Source organism: Camelus dromedarius, chromosome 6 (genome assembly GCF_036321535.1).
Source record: "Camelus dromedarius isolate mCamDro1 chromosome 6, mCamDro1.pat, whole genome shotgun sequence".
NCBI lineage: Eukaryota > Metazoa > Chordata > Mammalia > Artiodactyla > Camelidae > Camelus > Camelus dromedarius.
The window spans coordinates 70,913,243-70,935,064 of NC_087441.1; the positions used below are offsets into that span (position 1 = coordinate 70,913,243).

General features: G+C 34.4%; 1 protein-coding gene across 1 annotated transcript in view; it reads right to left on the reverse strand.

Annotated features, from left to right (window-relative positions):
- The window catches only part of EYS (eyes shut homolog), a 1,182,030-nt gene that overhangs the window by 550,653 nt on the left and 609,555 nt on the right, over nucleotides 1-21,822 (reverse strand). Inside the window, 1 exon segment of the mRNA XM_031455943.2 lies at nucleotides 14,994-15,118. Within this exon segment, the coding sequence (XP_031311803.2) occupies nucleotides 14,994-15,118 (125 nt within the window).

Genomic DNA, 21,822 nt, shown 5'->3' on the forward strand with positions numbered 1-21,822 from the left:
GGAAAGACAGTCCCGTTGCTACCTGTATTGGTGGAATGTGTCCCATAGTCATTTTTTAAAATAAAATTCTAGGGGAGGGTACAGCTCAGTGACAGAGAGCATGCTTAACATGCACAAGGTCCTGGGTTCAATCCCTGGTACCTTCGTTAAAAATAAATAAATAAACCTATTACCTCCCCCATAAAATGAAATGAAATGAGATAAGATAATAAAATAAAGTAAAGTAAAATAAAATAAAACAAAATAAAATTCTAACCAGGTCATTCCCCACCTTAGAAAATCATCATTACTGCTTTTCCTGAGAAAAAGTCAAAGTGATTTAGCCTGGCACACAAAGCCACTGGAAATTTCTCAAAACTTACTCTCATTTCTTACCACATTTTCACATATGTTATGTTAATTCCTACTTCACATATGCTGTTTTCCTTCCTGAATCCCCACTTCTGCACCATATTCCTACCCTGAACTTGGTAACCTAGGTACTCAGCTTTTTTGGTTCAGTTCAGTATTCTCTTAGTAGTGTTCTTTCAGTATTTCCTTCTGTGTTCCTTCATTTTTTAAAAAAATATAGTTGACCCTTGAACAATGTGGAGGTGAGAGGCACTGACCCTCCAGACAGCTAAAACTCTGGTTCTAACTCATTGGTTTCTCCATATCCAGGGTTCTGCTTCCTCCAAGTCAACCAACTGCGGACTGCGTAGTGCTAAAGTATTTACCACTGAAAAAAACCTGTGTGTAAGAGGACTCATGCCATTTAAACCCGTGTTGTTCAAGGGTCAACTGTACATTGTTACTGTGTTTTTATGAAATATTGTGCAGATCTTCACTGTGTCTTGTCTATCATACTGTGATTACCGTTTGACATATTTTGCACTCCCCATAGTATATACCTTTTTAAGAGCCAGAATAGTCTTTAAGTGTCTGGCTCAGTGTGTGAAATACAGGCTAGTAAAGGACACTCTTGGGGAAATTGTGGTCTCAGGCTATGTAAGGCTGCTTCACATTGGGCTGAAAGAAGAGAGGAACAGTTCTGATGAGATGGAGACCAAGAGCCTCTGATCTAGTCAACACCAATTGATTAGAAATGTTGAACTGGAGTTTTAGGACAAGATCTTCATATTACTTGGTTCCCATTGATGTTCACAGGTGACAAAAACCCTGTAGAGCACAATGGGTCCATAATTTGAGGACCAAGTTTTAATTACTTACAATTTAGTACAATTTAAGAAATGACACACATATTAATACAAATTATACATACAAGTTACTCAGAACAAGGTACATACAGAATATATTTCTAATACATTTATAATGAAGATATTTCAACATTTTTTTCCTTTTTCTGTAGTTGAAAATGCACCTGTACATAAAAAAACATATTTTTTTTTTCAGGTTTTGGAGTTATAAAACGATTAGACTAAACCCCCCTGTGTAACAAATGTGCTCTGAATACTTTTCTATTGATTTCACATAAAAAAAGAAAACTAAAAGTGCAGATCAATTTTTAGAATTAAAAAAATCCATATAGCGATAAATTTTGTTATTTTGATGTAAGATACATATGAATAGAGTACCTCCAAATTTTAACTGAATGGCATTTTATCAGCTTCCTACAATGAATTAATTCCGTTGTATGCCAATTATTTTCTGTCTCTGTGATCCTAAACAAAGAAGTCTAGTGGTCTGCTTGTTCATTAACTATACTTAGAGATACTGGGCTTTGAAAGCACAAGTAGTTTGCATTTTAAAGTTACAGGTTTGACTGTGGCACAGTTCATGTTGGAAATATCATTGTATTTAATTTAAATGTAAATAATTTGGATTTGGTTTAAGCTGATTCACCACAACAATATCGAGAATGTACTCTGCCAGCCATCGTATCAGAATCATTTAATAACTGTGATAATCACAGCATGTGCAAAGTATCAGTGTGATTATTACGACTAATCTCTGAGGTCCTAATGCCCATAGCATCCTCTAATTTGTGGTTTCCAACCCCCTACCCCATTGAACTGAAGCATGTTAAAGATTTCTCTGAGGCCACTGTCTGTGAATCACCAGTCCTAGAATCTGATATCTGATTCAGAGCCCTGAGTATGTACAAGAAAAGAGCCAGTAAAATATCTCAGAATCCAACACCCTGGGCTGCCTAACCTACTATTTCAGGAACAATGCGGTAGCAGACACTATCGATCGACCCATGTGAACACCCAGGATTCCCCAAATGTCATGTGAGAAGTGACAAGTAGGAAGTTAAAGCTTTGTTTCTCACAACCTTATGGTACAGACATTGAGGGCATCTGTACCTAATAGTACAGACATTGAGGGTGTCTTTCCTCGGTCACACAGTGTTCAATTCTTGCTCCTGAGAAAAGGCACTTATTTCATGATTCATTTCCTAATCCTGCAGTGGAAAAATAATGTCTTCATTCTCTGAATCCCTAGAGTCTTCATTTGTTTATACTTCATGCCACTTACCTCCTTCTAATCTGTGTAATAGTTGTTTCTATTCATGTTTTATCTCTTCACTTGTTTGAATTCCTTAAACCGCATCTCAAGGGCTTCTGTTAATCAAGTCCTAAATAAGTGCTAAAATATGTGTAATAAGTTTTTTTTTTTTTTAATAATACACTCACCCCTCCTTCTATGTGCATTGCTTGTAAATAACTTGCAGCCTCCTATGGCTGTTCTTACTGGGGCAGCTTCTACCTGCACCCGGTCATACTCGCTACCCTCATCGTTCAGACTTGCTGTCTTACTGGATCTCCTCTGGAGCCAATTTAATCAAATCAAGTTGGACTCTCTTTCTTTTGACATTTATAGCATCGTGTATATAGACTTCTATAAAAACACATCAGTTAGTAAATATCATTTATTTGTCTCTCTCTCTCATTGGGATACTCTTCTATACCATCCAAAGTGACCACAGTTGTGCTCATGACACACATCAGTGACTCATCAAAACACAGATGATTTTACACTTTTCTCTACTGTTAAAATATAAAGGTGAGGTCTTCGTTTTAAAATGGTAAATAGGATGGCTTTGGAGCATGACCAACCCTATCTATGTTCTGTATCATACTGTAACCCTACACCAATGCATGTCGTCTTTCTCTCTTCAGATAGAAGTGGGTTATGCGTCCAGTTAGAATACTTTGAAGCTGATCTTCAAATCCTGAGAATATATTTACAGTCTTTCCCTTTAATGCAAGTGCAAATCACCGAAAAACAGTTACACAAAGGGAGACCAACAAATCAAGAGCTACGATGCACGGACACCATCTAACCCCTCAGCTAAACCAAATGCAGCGAACAAAATATGCCGTGTGGGACCTCGGAGCCCCTGAGCCACGTGGTGAGGGCCAGGCAACAGGTCTCATTCTTCCCTGTAGACCGACTCTTTTCTTATTTCCATTTGTTTTTAATTAAGGGGAAAAATACTAAACCAGGTGCATTGAGTATGAATTAAAAAATAAAAAAGACTCCTAGGCTGCAAGGGAAGCACTAAAATCCTGCTGTTTCCAATACCAGGAAAAGCAGGGAAACAGAGATTGGTTTTTACCATCAAAGAAATGCAGCAGATGTGTGTTACCATGTTTCCTCCTGCTGCCGAGCCTGCGTTTAATTATTTATAGAATCAACCGGCGGATGTAAAATGCACAGTTTCATTTATTATAACATAACAATCAGGTGAAATAAGAAATGTTGGTGTAGAAATATAAGAGAATTTTTGTAGGAATTATCTGAGTTAAGTCCTTTTTAATGTAGACGTTTTTTGACAAGAGAAATTTGAGCAGAGCTCAGAGTGAGAAAGTCTGGAACTATACTTGAATGCAGAATAAAATCTTTCTAACCTAGTGTTTATGAGTATAGGATTTGGATTTACTGGACAAACGTAATTCTTACATCTCCCAGGTATTGATAAGTGTTTCAACCACTCTAAGTCTGTTTCTTTGCACAATAAAAATAGTAATGATTCTTATGTCACAAGTTTGTTTTAAAACTTAGAGGTAATGCATCTAAAACATTTAATTTAGCAAATAATTAATGCTTCACAAATAATAACTAATTTTGATGGTCACTTATGGCTTAAGTGATATTTTAAATCACCTTAACTATTATTGTTGAAAGGAATTCATTGTATCTTTAACAGTATGTGGCCTTGCATCCAATAGCCTCTGTTATTGCAAATTCATTATATGATTAATTAAACCCCAAGTATTTATAGACCCATCCATGTTCTCGTTCATTTGATAAATGAAGATTTACGTAGAATCTATTAACTGGTATCAACCTGGAGAACAGTAGTAAGCTGGATGTTCACAGGGAACTCACTGCAAGGGAGAGAAGCAGAGGAGAGTGAAGAGGAGAGGAGGTGGGGAGAGAAGAGGGTAGGGGCGAGCTTGGTCACGTAGTAAACATATCGCCATGCAAATAATGGATCTGATGGATTACAGTTCCAGCAACTGCTATAAAAACAAATTATAAAATGCTACCTAATTGCTTATGAACAGTCAAGACAATTTGACAGTTTCTTACATATCGATATATTTTGCCATACCATCCAGCAATTGCCCATTCCCTGGTCTTTACACAATGAATTGAAAACTTATGAATGCACTCCTGCACATGGATGTTTATAACAGCTTTATTCATACTTGCTAAAACTTGGAAGCAATCAAGATGTCCTTCAGCAGGTGAATGGATAAACTGTGGTACATCCAGGTAATGGAATATTATTCAACATTAAAAAGAAATGGGTTATCAAGCCATTAAAGACATAGAAGAAACTTAAGTGTATATTACTAAATGAAAAAAGGCAATCTGAAAAAATCATAGGCTGTATCATTCCAACTATATGACATTCTGGAAAAAGCAAAACTAAAGAGATAGTAAAAAGATCAGTGATTGCCAGGAGTTACAGGGGAGGGAAGAAGGGATAAAGATGTGGATCACAGAGGATTTTTAGGGCAGTGGAAATACTCTGTGTGATACTATAATGGTGGATACATGTCATTATTTATGATATGACTTAGCAGTCAGCTCATCTATATGCTCATGCTATCAATTTGGAAACTGAGGCTCAGAGAATTTTCCATCTAACTGAGGTCTAAATGTTAATCCTATTCTCCTTTGAGGTAGTATACAGCACCAAGAATATTTTAAATTTCTACCAAATATGAACATTACTCCACCAGTCATATTTAAACAAGAAACAGATGCATAAAGATGAGAGGTGGCAAGTGATTACCTGTGATCTCTAAATAACTCTAAGGGGCGAATCATATTTATTTAAAACAGAGAACTACCAATTTTTAAAGTTTTTGTTCAAATTTGTACCTTTCTTTCTTCTCCAATATCATCACATCCCTTGGGTTACACAAGATTAAGTTCCTGTGTTGCTTAGGATGGTTAGAACACATTCTAACAGGATGCGCTGCTTGTGGTGAAGCTGGTCCTGAGAAGCAGGTGAACCTTTGTTGTAAACTGGTGCATACTTAGCGTTCTCATCAGCGGTACTGAGTAATTCCTATGGTAGGCTTCCAAGATGGGTAGGCAGAGGAAATCTTGGCATTTTCAGAGACACCTTTCTAACCCTTGGGAGGAAGCCATAGTCTTTGTCCCTTAAGAAAGCTCTTCTAATGAGGACTTTACTCAGAATTTGCCAAAAGCCTTATTACTTTTAATATTAGAACCACAAACAGTGTCCTAGTTAATGTCTCCATTTCCCTCAGCACACAGCTTCCTGCATGAACCCATTGTAGACTTTGCTGTTATCCCATACACATTTGTCTGCTCCACTCAGCTGAAAGCTCTCTTTGGGTGAGAAATTGAAACTAGTTCATTTTTACATTATACTGAGCATCTAGGATAGTGCTCTGCCCACAGAATATGCTCTAAATATGTTAAAGCAAGGCATCACATTTTGCCTTAAAAGGAGCGCTGCTGCTGTTTTCCTGTGCATTCAAATGTTTGCATCTGGACCTGTCCTTCCTTCCCTAATTTGAAAATAAAAACAGTGCGTGTTCATATTTTTCTTCAAATGATTTACAAGTATGTTCCTATGGTTAGTGTCCAAAGGATGTGGTTGATTGATCTAAAATATCAATAACTTGAGCTCACATATGAACATATGTCAAAAGAATGAAACGTCTTTCTTTAAAAAATAAATTATTATGAGTCTATCTAAGAATTGTGACTTTGCCTATGTACGTCCTATATAGAGACAATAAACTTGATTATTTAATAGAATTAGTCCTGGCATCTTGAACACAGCAAATACTTGTAAATGTTTATTAACAACAACGATCACTTTATATCATGAGAAAATAGACACCAGAACCAAAAAGAAACCTAAAATCAAATAGTCTGTCTTGCTATCATGTGCCTTGTTTTAGGTCTGTTTTGAAGATGACATTTAACAATGAGATATTGCATATAGACTCTATTGCTGTAGAATGTAGAGCATTTTTTCTCACTCAGAAAGTGGTTTTTCCTTTTTTTCCACTTTGTTTAATAAAATACAGCTTCTATACTATATAAAACTCTGTTTTAATTGAAAGAATGCAATTAACACTTACTGACTGCTATCATTTGCAAAATGCAATAAGTATGACCCAATGACCGTCATTTCTTAATGTATGGATTTGTTTCGTTTGGTAGAAATTCATTTACTGAGGAAGAAAAGAACAGTGCTGATCAAACTGAAAAAAGGAGATCATTTGTCTTGAAAGTGTTAGCAAGCAAGTCTAGGACATTCAGTAAATTATGTTGTCACTTAAAGTCTTTTACAGAGCACTTGAATTTCAGAATAATGCAAGTATTTTGCTATTTTGATTCACTTTAAAATCATTTTAAAATTCACTTTAAAATCTGCTAAGAAGAATAATACACACTAATTATCAACTTGTCAGAGACTGTCACAGCTCTAAACATTAAGGAAATCAGAGAGTTCAGGTCTTTAATGTTATCTACTAAAATTAATGTTCAGAAATAGGAAAAATAGCAGAGGGATGTTCACTTCTCAAGTTACCCTTCACTCTCAAGTAAAGAATAATTGTATTAGTACTAAACGTAGCAGTATCAATTTTCTCTAATCTCATAAATAGTCAGCTGAGTTAACATTCTTATATGACAATGTAATAAGTGAGAGTTTTAAAAACAGCTTAAGTAGAAGGAATATAGAAAGAATGTAACATCATTCTGAAATCTATTTGAAGAATGATGTTGGAGGGAAGCTGAAGTTAAACAAAAATAGACAATGTGGGGAGAAAATGTGTAGCAACAAATTACTTCAGTAAAAGGCTTAATGATTTGTATTGTTTTGCTGTTTCAAGTTATAATCAGAAATTCAATGCTTGCATATCCCCAATAATGTGGTATATTTTAACAGATGTTACACTTCTGTGCACAAAGTAATGCACCGCTTTCTATTTTCTACATGCTAGTGGAGAATCTGATTGCTAGCTAAATTGGCATCATTTAAGCAATTCCACGAGGCCCTCAAGAAACTCTGGAAAAACAGAACAATCCTTTGAGGTGAGATATCTGAGAATCCTAATTAGAATAAGGAAATCAATTTTTTAAAGATGCATTGAATTTCATGAATGAAGGGAAAGTCACCTATTTTCCTTATTAAATATATTCATAGGTCCTTCCATTCTTAAGACAATTACAAGACTGCTGGTTTCTGGTCCAGCTTGTAAGAAGCTTAGAGGTATGGCTCCTATTTCATAAACATAAAAAGCTGAACAAACTGAAATCAACAGCTCCTCTTAGTTCTGTCAGATAATTGAGGTCACAGGGCAAACTTCTCCCCCAAAACTGGTGACATTAGGACAGTAACAGAGACTAATAGCTCACCAGGGCAGAAACTCAGGAGCAGAAACCATTGCGAGAGCCAGTCCCAGGTGGAGAAACAAACTGTAATTGACAAAATGCTGGAGGTCCAGTGTGGACGGACAAGCCTTAGTGTTTAAAAACTCCATTGGAGGTTGGGGAAGGATTTTAGGGAATCCCCCCATACTTCTAAGTTTTACCTCCAGGAGTTCTAGCAGGAGGGAGAAGAATAGTTATTTTGAAGTATTCCCAGAGCATTCTGTTCTTCTTAACAAGGCCTGACCTCAAGGGAAATCAATTTGCAAGAGTAATCAATGTGGGAGAAAAGATATACCCAGCTCTAGCCTTCTGAAGCTTTCCTCTCATGTCTAAGAAAGGGGGAGGCTGATAAGCACACATGGAGGTCACAACCCAGAGATGAGGCACAGGTTCACTAAAGGACTGAGACTGAATCATAAGACTGAAAACTCCCCCTCCTCTCCCACTTTACCTACAGCAGTAGGGCCCCTTTATAATAACAGGGGGCTACTACTGAAAGAACTGCACATATCAGATCTATTTAAGAAGAAGTCTCTGAGGAAACTCAATGATTATCGGGGAAGCAAAATGAGGAAATGAGAAGAAATTTTAGCCTCTGGCACCTATAGCTAGAAGGAAACAGTAAACATGGCCTGACTCTTAGGTAAAAATAAAGTCTTGTCCTAAACATCTATTTATCTCAGTTACTTTTATTTGGCACATCATGTGTGACTATAAATATAAAATTACAAGACATACTAAAATATAACACAGTTTGAAAAGATAGAGAAACTACCAAAATTGGACTCATATATGGCAGAAATTCTGCAACTACCAGACTAGGAGCTTAAAAGAACTATCATTGATATGATAAGAACTCAAAAAAAAAAAATCCTCAACAATGATAAACAAAATCAAAACATGTATATTATATTTGGTGCTCTTAAAGATACTACAATCATCCCTGCTCTTCAAGAGCTCAAAATCAACAGACAGAGTGGACAGATAAATAAATAAGTAAAAATTACACTAGAGTGTGCTAATCAATGCAATGTTTAGCCTCTTCCCATGTAATCTGCTGCTATAATGCTATGACTTACCCCACTATGTGAGTTGCCAATTCCCCCATGCCCACTGTTTTCATGTTCACAGATACTTTAAATGAACACTTAATCCTTAATCCTAATGTGATTCAATTTACCTATTCTCCAGTCCTTCTAACTAATTTCTTCTTCAGCCTCTCTGAAATTCTGTACCATTCCATGAATGACATTCTTTTAAAAAAACATAAGATACCAATGAAGTTTGACATCTCACTATAATTATGAGTCTTATTTTTTAATAACCCATTTACCCTCAGGATTAGTTGGAAAAGGAGAAAAAAATCTAAAAAGCAATTTTTCAACAGTCTTATGCATTTGTCATACCTGCTTTTAAAATAGTTTTGTCAATGGTGAGGCCAAGATGGCAGAGTAGGAAGAACTTGAACTCACCTCCTCCCCCAGGCACAACAAAATTACAAATCCTTACAGAGAAACTAACTATGGTACCAAATTGAAGATTAGTAGAAAAGATTTTTCACAATTAAAGACATAAAGAAGGAACCCAAAGAGAGGGGTCAGAAGGGCTGAGATGCAGTATAGCCAAGACCCATCCCCACAGCTGATAACCCACACACAGGAGGAACATGACAATTGCAGAAGTTCTCTCCAAAGAGCAGGAGTTACACATTGCACAATGGGTTCCCCAGACCAGACATCTTACTAGGGGTATGAGAAATGAAACTAAGAGCTGGTTCTTTGAAATGTAAATAAAATAGATAACTCTTTAGGCAGACTTATTGATAATAAAAGGAACTTAAATAAAATCAGAAATGAGACAGGAGATGTTACAACTAACACCACAGAAATACATGAAAGATTGCTACAAACAATTATGTGCCTATAAAATGGACAACCTAGAAGAAATGGATAAACTCTTGAAAGCATACAATCTCACAAGACTGAATCAGGAAGAAATAGAAAATATCAACAGACTGATTACCAGTAATGAAATTGAATCAGTAATTTAAAAAAGTAAAAAAACAAAAAAAACAAAAAAAACAAAAACAAAAAAAAAACACTCCCAACAAAGAAATTCAGGAACAGATGGTTTCACAGGTGAATTCTATCAAACATTCAGAGTTAATGCCTATCCTTCTCAAACTATGACAAAAAGTTGAAGAGGAAATAACTCTTCCAAACACATTCTATGAGGCCAATATCACTCTGATACCAAAACCAGACAAAAACAAGAAAAAAAAAAATAAAATTGCAGGCTAATATCACTGATAAATATAGATGCAAATATCTTCAACAAAATATTAGCAAACCAAATTCAACAATACATTAAAATGATCCTACACTGCAATCATGTAGCATTTACCCCAGGAATGCAAGGATGGTTCAATATCTGCAACTCAATGTGATACATCACATTAAAATTTTTTTTAAAAAACATAAAAATCATATAATCATCTCAATAGATGCTGTAAAAGCTTTAGATAAAATTCAACATTGACTGTGATAAAAACCCTCAACAAACTGTATAGAGGGAACAATCCTCAACATAATAAAGACCATATATGACAAGAACACAACCAGCATCATATTCAATATTGAAAAACTGAAAGCATTCCAAGATCAGGACCAAAACAAGGATGCCCACTCTTACCACTTTTATTCAATGCAGTTTTGGAAGTTCTTACCACAGCAATCAGTGAAGAAAAAGAAATCAATAAATCCAAATTGGAAAGGAAAAAGTAAAACTGTCAGTTTTCAGATGACATGGTACTATATATAGGAAACCCTAAAGACACTACCAGAAAACTGCTAGAACTCATAAATGAATTTGATAAAGTTGCAGGATACAAAATTAACATACAGAAATCTGTTGCATTTCTATACACTGAAAACAAAATGTCAGAAAATGAAACTAAGGAAACAATCACATTTATCACTGCATAATAAAGAATAAATTACCTAGGAATAAAACTACCTAAGGAGGCAAAAGACCTGTACTCTGAAAACTGTAAGACACTGACAGAAGAAATTGAAGATGACACAAACAGATGGAAAGATATACCATGTTTTTGGACTGGAAGAATCAATATTGTTAAAGTGACCATGGTACCCAAGGCAATCTATACCTTCAATGCCATCTGTAAGAAAATACCAATGGCATGTTTCTCAGAACTAAAACAACAAAACTTTTAAATTTGTATAGAAACACAAAGGACCCCAAATAGCCAAAACAATCTTGAGAAAAAAGAACAGAGCTGGAGGTATCATGCTCCCTGACATCAGACTACATTACAAAGTTCTAGTAATCAAAGCAGTATGATACTGGTACAAAAAAAGACACATAGATCAATGGAATAGAATCAAGGGCCCCAAAATAAACCCATGCACTTATGGTCAATTAATCACTGACAAAGGAGAAAGAGTATACAGTGGAGAAAAAACAGTCTCTTCAGTAAGAGGTGCTGGGAAAACTGGACAGCTACATGTAAAAGAATGAAATTAGAACATTCTCTAACACTGCATACAAGAATAAATTCAAAATGAATTAATAATACTGGATACTATAAAGCTACTATACGAAAACATAGGCAGACACTCTTTGACATAAATCACAACAATATTTTTTTTGGATCTATCTCCTAGAGTAATAAAAAGAAAAGCAAAAATTAAAAAAAGAGAGACCTTATTAAATTTAAAAGCTTTTGCCTAGCAAAGGAAACCTTAAGCAAAACTAAAACATAACCTATGAAATGGGGGAAAATATTTGCAAACATTGTAGCTAACAAAGGATTCATTTCCAAAATATACAAACAGCTCAAAATAAACCACTATGCTGTACACCAGCAATTAATACAGCATTGTAAATCAACCATACTTCAATTAAACAAAAAAACAGCTTAATCAAACAAAACAAAAAACAGCCCAATCAAAAAATGTGCAAAAGACCTAAACAGACATTTCTCCAAAGAAAACTTACAGATGGCCAACAGGCATATGAAAAGATGCTCCACATCACTAATTATTAGAGAAATGCAAATCAAAACTACAATGAGGTATCACTTCACACTGGTTAGAATGGCCATCATCAAAAAGTCTACAAATAAATGCTGGAGAGGGTGTAGAGAAAAGGGAACTCTCCTACATTGTTGGTGAGAATGTAAATTGGTACAGCCACTATGGAGAGCAGTATGGAGGTTTCTTAGAAAACTAAAAATTAGAACTACATGAGATCCAGCAATCCCATTCCTGGGCATAGATTCAGAAAACACAAAAAATCTAATTAAAAAAGATACATGCACCCCAATGTTTATAACAGCACTGTTTACAATAGGTAAGACATGAAAGCAACCTGAATGTCCATTGACAGGTGAATGGACAAAGAAGATGTGATATCTATCTATCTATCTATCTATCTATCTATCTATCTATCTATCTTATCTATCTATCTGTCTATATCTAGGTATACACACAATGGAATACTACTCAGGCATAAAAAAGAATGAAATACTGCCATTTGCAGCGACATGAATGGACTTAGAGATTATCATACTAAATGAAGTAAGTCAGAGAGAGACAGATATTATACATCACTTATATGTAGAATCTAAAAAAGTGATACAAATGAACTTATTTACAAAGCAAGAATAGACTCACAGACATAGAAAATAAACTATGGTTATCAAAGGGGAAAGGGTAGGGAAGGATAAATCAGGAGTTTGTGATTAACAGATACACACTATACATATAAAATAAACAACAAAAACCTGCTGTATGTCACAGGGAACTATATGCAATATCTTGTAATAACCTATAATAAAAAAGAATTTGAGAAATAATACATGTGTGTGTAACTGAATCACTTTTCAGTACATCTGAAATGAATACAATATTTTAAATCAACTATATTTCAATAAAAAGAGAAAAAAGGTCATGAAAATATAATATACAGCATAAGGGAAATGGTCAATAATATTGTAATAACTTTTTTATGGGGACTGATGGTTCCTAGACCAATGTTGGTGATGGTTTCACAATGTGTGCAAATGACAAATCTCTATAGTAGACCTGACACTAACATAACATTGTAGGCCAATTATATTTCAATAAAAACAAATAAAATCAAATAGCGTAATCATTCTATTCTTTTATTTCAATATTTATGCCTCTAACTTGATATTAATATTTCTATCAAAGACTTTGAAAATTTTATTTGATTCTCATATTTGAATAAAATATTTATACTTTTACTCCAATTAATAATTTATGTCATATATATCTTTAGGTGTATCTAACTTAAAATGCCTATATACTGCTATAACATTGATATGCATAACATTTAAATATAATTATATTTATATAATGTATAAATTCTTTTTCTAATAAACTGTTTCCTCTATCTTTAGTCATTTTAGAACACATCTAATGAATTAATAAAAGTAGATTTCCCTTTATCTCTTTATAGCTTTTTACTCACACACTATATCTTATGATACTAAGTTTTTAAGTTTTATTTTGGCTTTCAAGTACTTCTGACAGTGGCTATAGAATATCCATTTGAAATTTATTTGTTAAATGCCATACTAAATGTTGATTTATTTGATTTGTAACACTTTCTTCTACTTGGTAGACTTATGGTTTTATAAAACTATATATTTTTCAGGATATTTAACATTTTCTATACATATTAATGTATTTATCCTTCAGATTTGATTTTTTGTTGTTGCTGTTGTTAAACGAGTTTGCACACATGCTACTTGGTTCATTTTTTTCAATAGGAAAGGACATATCCCAGGAATGTAAGTATTGAAAAAATGTTTAAAGATATTTTCTAGTACCTTGTTATTATTTGATTAAAAAAATCAATAAAATGAGCATTTCTTTTCTAATTACTTAGATTTGTAACTACCATGCTCCATTAGCAGGAGAATTTACTTAAATAAAGGATATACTTCAGTCTTTTTTTCCTTCTACTGACTCCTTGAGGAAGCCATTATTGGTGTAATCTGAGGTGATATAAAATTGACTTCTTGGCACCAAATACCTCCCACACTCAGGTGTCAGAGTGCCTGAAATTCTTCCTTAAAGATTATTCTTCTGTGATTACTAAGGGAAAATCCTTTCCCCAAGGCAAAGCTGGGATTGGAGGATGATGGTTCTGTTTTAGTTTACCCATGTCCCTCCTAGATCTGACTTACACCCAGCTTTCTCAGATTCTTTTGTTTTGATGACAGGTATTGGTCATTTTTCTGTTCAGTTCCTTAACCTTTCCGGGGATTCCAGCTTCTGCTTTTCCAGTTATGAGGGTCTCTGGCTCCATTCATACCTGGATATCTTTCTTCGGAACCAGCCAGGACACACCTTTCCTTGAAGTCTGATTCCTTAGTCTTGCACTGGTCACCTGACTGTATGCCCTCTCTAATTATTTAGCCTTAATGTTGGTTAAGACAAATCTATCTGTTAATAAAATTTATCAACATACATTTAAAATTCCTCACAACACAGTCTTGCCGATTGCTGTTCCCTTGCTATATTTATGTGCTGTGGTCAGATTTAATAAAGAACTGTGGTCAGAAGTGATCCTTTAATGGAGATATTTCTACCAACGTAAGTCTATTCTAGTACTAATGGAGTCACATCAGTCCAAATTTGCTAAGGAAAGAGATTCATCCTCCTCGGACATACAATACTCTGAGCCCAACCCTGGAAATAGTGTTACGTCCTTGAACAAAATAGAAGTTCTGCCAAGACTCTGACAGTATTAAGTAATTCCTCTACTGGCATCCTCCTTCCAAATGCATTAAAACATTAAAGGACAATACATTCAGTCACTTGCACCTTAGTGTAGATCAATTCATCAGAATGCTTTTCTTCTTGGAGGAAGGGCTGAGGGTACCTGTGGTGGATGGACACAGAGGGAAGAGGAATGTTGATAAAAGTGCAGTGAGGACAGAAGAGAAGGAGAGAGGCACAAAGAGTAACTTCTCCAACCTTCATTTCTCACCATTCTACTATTTACCTTATTTCAAAGACAGTGAAAGAAATATCATAACAAAAAATATCAACATTTTTTTTTACCACAAATCCAGATGTGCATATACATGTCAAGCCAAGGCCAAGTTCATTTTCTACGCATGTTCCACAAACATGTAAGTTGGAAAGGCATCCATCAAATTCCTTCTCACAGTGATGTCCTGACCTTCCTGTGAAACATGATCACAAAGCAGAGATTTGATGTTTAATAATAATCATAATAGTTGAAAAAAACTTATATAGTTTATACATACTCTTACAGTTTGTTATAACTGTGATAGTTGTTTTCTATAAATTATTGCAATTATCTTCATAATCACTCTATCACATGGCTATTATTATCATCTCTATTTAGTAGCTGAGAAAATTAAAATTAGAGAATACCAAAAATTTGCCCTAAAATCATACAGTTATACAGAAATGGAAGCAAGTATATATAAAATAAAGTTTTGCATTGTACCTATGGTGGATTTCTGTATTACACATCTAGATGTCTTTACATATTTTACTTTGGAACAAATATGTAGAAGATAATGGAATAAACACATACCATAATTCCATTTAATACAAATCTTAAATTCAAAGGAAAGCAACTACTATAGATTTCTTGATATGAAATGGTTTTTGTGATACTTGCAGTGTTTTACAATTAGTATTTCTTAAGCTGTGGCTCTGTAGAGCCACATTATGAACATTATGTCCATGTTCAGCAGACCATTGGCTGTAAGAATTCTCCTTACATTTGAGATCTACTTTTTTCATACTAAAACATTGTGTGTTTGTCTTCTATTTCATCATTAACCTAGAAACCAACATTGCTAAGCTACATACCCGATATCTGAGCTGTGGTTTACCAGGTACACATTAAAATGTTTTTAAATCATTGATTCTTTCCCATGAGGCAACCACATATAATAAATATTATGTGTAAGAACACGTTTACCTGAATATACTAATTCACCTAGGGGCAACAGGCCTATAGAGGCAGCTGTCAACTCTATGACTCTATGTGAACTCTAATTGTGAGTTTTCAGCTTTGTCTTTCTGTGTATTATCCAACAGCATTTAATCTGAACTCTGGATCTTGGGAAACAGTCTTATTCTTGTTTCTGCTTTGCAATATATGCTCACTGTTCTTCCCTGATAAACTGTATGAGAACAGTTAAGTATTCTGGGGTGCTTAGAAATGATTTAATTCAATACTACATGATAAGAAGAAACATGTGGCATGAGTTTAAAAGGTTTGGCAGAACCCAGATCAAAGTTAGAAGTGGCTGCCAAAAGGCTGAATTTACCAAACCCAGTTCAATACTCCTTCCACTTTATAATGCTCTTCCATGCAGTGAGCAGATCCCGTGGGCCTCTCTCCTAGTCAGGCTATAGAAGGTAATACAGAAAAGATGTTTTTGGAGGGCTTACAAAAAACCAGTCATTTGCATGGTTGAATCTCACAAACATATTGTTTTGCGTGAAAACATATTCCATAAAACACTTACATTCATTCCAATAATTGTTCTTATAAAAGTCAAATACACATGAACACAAACTTAATAACATCATTAAGAGAAATACATACATATAATAAAACTCTAAAGAATACTAAGGGAATATTGAGTATAAAATTTAGAATAGTTTCTGCAGGGTCAGGGGATATTAAAGTGCTTAGGGAGGGATATAGAAGAGGTTGAAACTTTTTTTATTAAAATTGAAGTATAGTCAGTTACAAGTGTCAATTTCTGGTGTACAGCACAATGTCCCAGTCATGCATATGCATACATATGTTCATTTTCATATTTTTTTCATTAAAGATCATTACAAGACATTGAACATAGTTCCCTGCACCATACAGAAGGAACTTTTTAAAATCTATTTTTACATAAAGTGACTAATATGTGTAAATCTCTAAATCCCTTCCCATAAGTTTGTTTACTGTGTCTGTGAGTCTGTTTCTGTTTTGTAGATGAGTTCATAATGTCCTCTTTTTTTAAGATTCAACATATGAGTGATATCAGATGGTGTTTTTCTTTCTCTTTCTCACTTACTTCACTTAGAATGACAATCTCCAGATTCATCCGTGTTGCTGCAAATGGCATTATTTTATTATTTTTTATGGTGGAGTAGTATTCCATTATAGAAATATACCACAACTTCTTTATCCAGTCATCTGTAGATGGACATTTAGGTTGCATCCATGTCTTGGCTATTGTATATAGTGCCGCTATGAACGTAGAGGTTCACGTGTCTTTTTGAATTAGAGTTCCCTCTAGATAAATACCCAAAAATGGGATTGCTGGATCATATGGTAGGTCTATTTTTAATTTTTTGAAGAATCTCCATTCTGTTTTCCATAATGGCTACACTAAACTACATTCCCACCAGCAGTGTAGGAGGGTTCCCTTTTCTCCACAGCCTCTCCAGCATTTATTGTTCATGGACATTTGAATGCTGGCCATTCTGATGGGTGTGTGGTGATACATCATTGTAGTTTTGATATGCATTTCTCTGATAATTAGTGATATTGAGCATTTTTTTTTCATGTGCCTTTTGGCCATTTGTATGTCTTCATTGGAGAATTGCCTGTTTAGGTCCTCTACCCATTTTTGGATTATATTGTTTGTTTTTTTCTTATTCAGTTGTATGAGCTATTCATATATTCTGGAAAATAAGCCTTTGTCAGTCACATCATTTGCAAATATTTTCTCGCATTCAATAGATAGTTGTTTCATTTTGCTTATGGTTTCCTTTGCTGTACAAAAGCTTATAAGTTTAACTAGGTCCCATTTGTTTATTTTTTGCTCTTATTTCTATTGCCTGGGTAGACTGCCCCAGGAGAACATTACCAAGATTTATGTCAGAGAATATTTTGCCTATGTTTTCGTGTAGATTTATCGTGCTTGTCTTATATTTAAGTCATTAAGTCATTTTGAGTTTATTTTTGTATATGGAGTGAGGGAGTGTTCTAACTTCATTGATTTACATGCTGCTATCCAGTTTTCCCAACACTGCTTGCTAAAGAGATTATCTTTTCTCCATTGTATATTCTTGCCTCTTTTGTTGAAGATTAATTGACCATAGATCTGTGCTCTCTATTCTGTTCCATTGATTTGTACGTCTGTTTTTGTACAAATACCAAGCTGTTTTGATTACTGTAGCTCTGTAGTATTGTCTGAAGTCTGGGAGGGTTATTCCTCCAGCTTTGTTCTTTTCCTTCAGTATTGCTTTGGCAATTCTGGGTCTTTTGGGATTCCATATAAATTTTAGGATTGTTTGTTCTAGTTCTGAGAATAATGTCCTGAGTAATTTGATAGGGATTACGTTAAATCTGTAGATTGCCTTTGGCAGTATGGCCATTTTAACAATATTGATTCTTCCAATCCAAGAGCATGGAATACCTTTCCATTTATTTACATCATCTTTAATTTCCTTAGTAAATGTTTTATATTTCTCCACATACAGGTCTTTCACCTCTTTGGTCAGATTTATTCGTAAGTATTTTATTACTTTGGATGTGGTTTTAAAAGGGATTGTTTCTTTATTTTCTTTTCCTGCTAACTCATTACTAGTGTAAAGAAATGCAACTGATTTTTGTATGTTAATCGTGTATCCTGCTACCTTGCCAAACTGTTTCATCAGCTCTAGTAGTTTTTGTGTGGTGCTTTTAGGGTTTTCTAGTATCATATCATTCACATATAGTGACAATTTACATCTTCTCTTCCACCTTGGATTTTTTTCTTGCTTGGTTGCTATGGCTAGGACTTCCAGGACTATGTTGAATAGAAGTGGTGAGAGTGGACAACTTGTCTTATTCTAGATTTTAGTGGGAAGGCTATCAGTTTTTTTTACTGTTGAGTATTAGGCTGGCTGTAGGTTTGTAATAAATAGTTTTTATTATGTTGAGATATGTCCCCTCTATACACATTTCGGTAAGAGTTTTTTTTATCATAAATGGGTGTTGAATTTTATCAAATGCTTTTTCTGCATCTATTGAGATGATCATGTGATTTTTGTCCTTTCTTTTGTGGATGTGGCAAATCACATTGTTTGATTTGCGTATGTCGAACCATTTGTGTGTCACTGGGATGAATCCAATTTGATCATGGTATATCATCTTTTTAATGTGCAGTTGGATTCTGTTTGCTAATATTTTCTTGATGATTTTTGCATCTATGTTTATCAGTGATATTGGCCTGTAGTTTTCTTTTTTGATAGTGTCTTTGTCTGGTTTTGGTACCAGGATGATGGTAGCTTCCTGGCATGAGTTTGGGAGTAATCCCACCTTTTCAACCTTTTGGAAGAATTTGGGAAGGACCAGTATGAGTTCTTCTTTCTATGTTTGATAGAATTCCCCAGTGAAGCCATCTGGTCATGGACTTTTGCTTGTGGGGCTGTTTTTTTATTGCTAATTCTGTTTCATTTCTAGTGATCAGTCTGTTCAAGTGGTGCATTTCTTCTTGATTTGACTTCTTGGTGGGCTGTGTGTTTCCAGAAACTTGTCCATTTCTTCTAGGTTGTCCAATTTGTTTCCATATAGTTGCTCATAGTATTCTCTTAATGATATTTTGTATTTCTGTGTTATTTGTTATGATTTCTCCATTTTACCTTCTTATTTTATTTATTTGTACTCTCTCTATTTCCTTCTTGGTGAGCCTGGCCAGAGGTTTATCAATTTTGTTTACTCTTACAAAAAAAAAAAAAAAATCCAGCTCTTGGTTTGATTGATTTTTTCTATTTTTTAAAGCTCTATTTTATTTATCCCTGATCTTTATTATTTCCTTCATTCTGCTGATTTTTGCTTTTGTTTGCTTTCCTTTCTCTAATTCTTTTAGGTGTTATTTTAGGGTGTTTATTTGAGATTGTTCTCCTTTTTTGAGGAAGGCCTGTTTCACTATGATCTTCCCTCTTAGCACTGCCTTTGCTGCATCCCATAGATTCTGTGTTGTGTTTTCATTGTCACTTGTTTCAAAGTATTTTTAAATTTCTTCTTTGCCTTCATCATTGACCCATTTATTTTTAGTAGCATATTGTTTAATCTTCAAGCTGTCATTTTTTTCTCCTTTTTTTTTCCTGTGGCTGATTTCTAGTTTCACAGTATTGTGATCAAGAAAGATGCTTGAAATAATTTCTATGCTCTTAAATTTGTTGAGTCTTCTTTTGTTCTTGAGTACATGATCTATTCTAGAGAATGTTCCATTGGCACTTGAAAAAATGCATATTCTATTTTGGGGGAATGTAATGTCCTAAAAATATCAACAAAGTCCTACTGTTCTATTGTGTCACTGAGTTTCTCCATTGCCTTATTTATTTCTTGTCTGGAAAATCTGTCCAATGATGTTAATGGGGTATTAAAGCTTCCTACTATGATAGTATTTCCATCAGTTTCTCCCTTTATATCTGTGCATATTTGCTTTATGCATTTAGGTGCTCCTATATTGGGTGCATATATGTTAATGAGTGCAATATTCTCATCTTGTATTGCTCCTTTGATCATTATATAGTATTCTTTATCTTTCTTTCTAGCCTTTGTTTTAAAGTCTGTTTTGTCTGAAATCAGTATTGCTACTCCTGCTTTCTTGTAGTTTACATTGCATGAAATACCTTCTTACATCCTCTCACTCTCAGTGTGTCCTTCTCCCTAAAGTGAGTCTCTTGTATGCAGCATGTTGTAGGTTCTTATTTTATTATCCAGTCTGCCATGCTATCTCTTTTGATTGGAGTGTTTATTCCACTGACATTTACAGTAATTATTGATAGATACGTGTTTGTTGCCAAATTGAACATAGTTTTCAAGTTGATTTGGTATTTCCTCTTTGTTTCTTTCTTTTCCTTTTCCTTTTTGTGGTTTGATAATTTTCTTTTGTATTATCTTCGTTTCTTTTCATTTTTTTGTGACTCTTTTGTATGCTTTTTAACTTGTGGTTACCCTGTTTTTCAAGTATATAAACCCATTACTATATCTGTTTGCTTTAAATTTATAGTCATATAACCTCAAACAGATTCTAAAAAGAATGAAAAAAAGAAAAAAAATCTATATTCTCTTGCTCTCCTCTCCCATCTTTAATGATTTTGATGTCCTTTTTTTACATCTTCATGTTTATTCTGTTGTAATTCATTGTAGTTATTGCCTTTCCAGTTATGGTTTTCTCCTTTCTATAGCATCCTGCATCTTTTCTATTTAGAGTTCATTTTCAGTATTTTTTTAGTATCGGTTTAGTATGGCTGAATTCTTTAGTTTTGCTTGTCTGTGAAATTCTTTGCCTTTCCTTCTATTCTAAAAGATATCCTTGCTAGGTAAAGTATCCTAGGTTGCAGCTTTTTCTCATTTAGGACTTTGAATAGACCTTGCCACTCCCTTCTGGCCTGCAGTGTTTGTGTAGAGAAAACATCTGAAAGCCTTATGGGGGTTCCCTTGTAACTAACTCTTATTTTTCTCTTGCTGCCTTTAGAATAATTTCTTTATCTTTAACCTTGGACATCTTAATTATAATATGTCTTGGTGTAGGTCTATTTGGGTTCTTCTTGCTGGGGACTCTCTGTGCTTCCTGTGCTTGACTATCTGATTCCTTTTTCAGGTTTGGTAAATTTTCAGTCATGATTTCTTCAAATACCTTTTCAATTCCCTTTGCTCTTTCTTCTCCACTGGGACCCCTATTATGCATGGGTTGGTATACTTTATATTATCCCATAGGTCTTTTCTATTGCTTTTATTGATTTTTATTTGCTTTTCTGTCTTCTATTTCCATTGGGTGAATTCTGTTATCCTGTCTCCTAATCATTTATTCACTCCTCTGCATTGTCTAGTCTGCTTTTGACTGCCTTTTGCTTGTCTCTTATCTCAGCCATTGAATTTTCTGTTTCTGATTGGCTCCTCTTTATA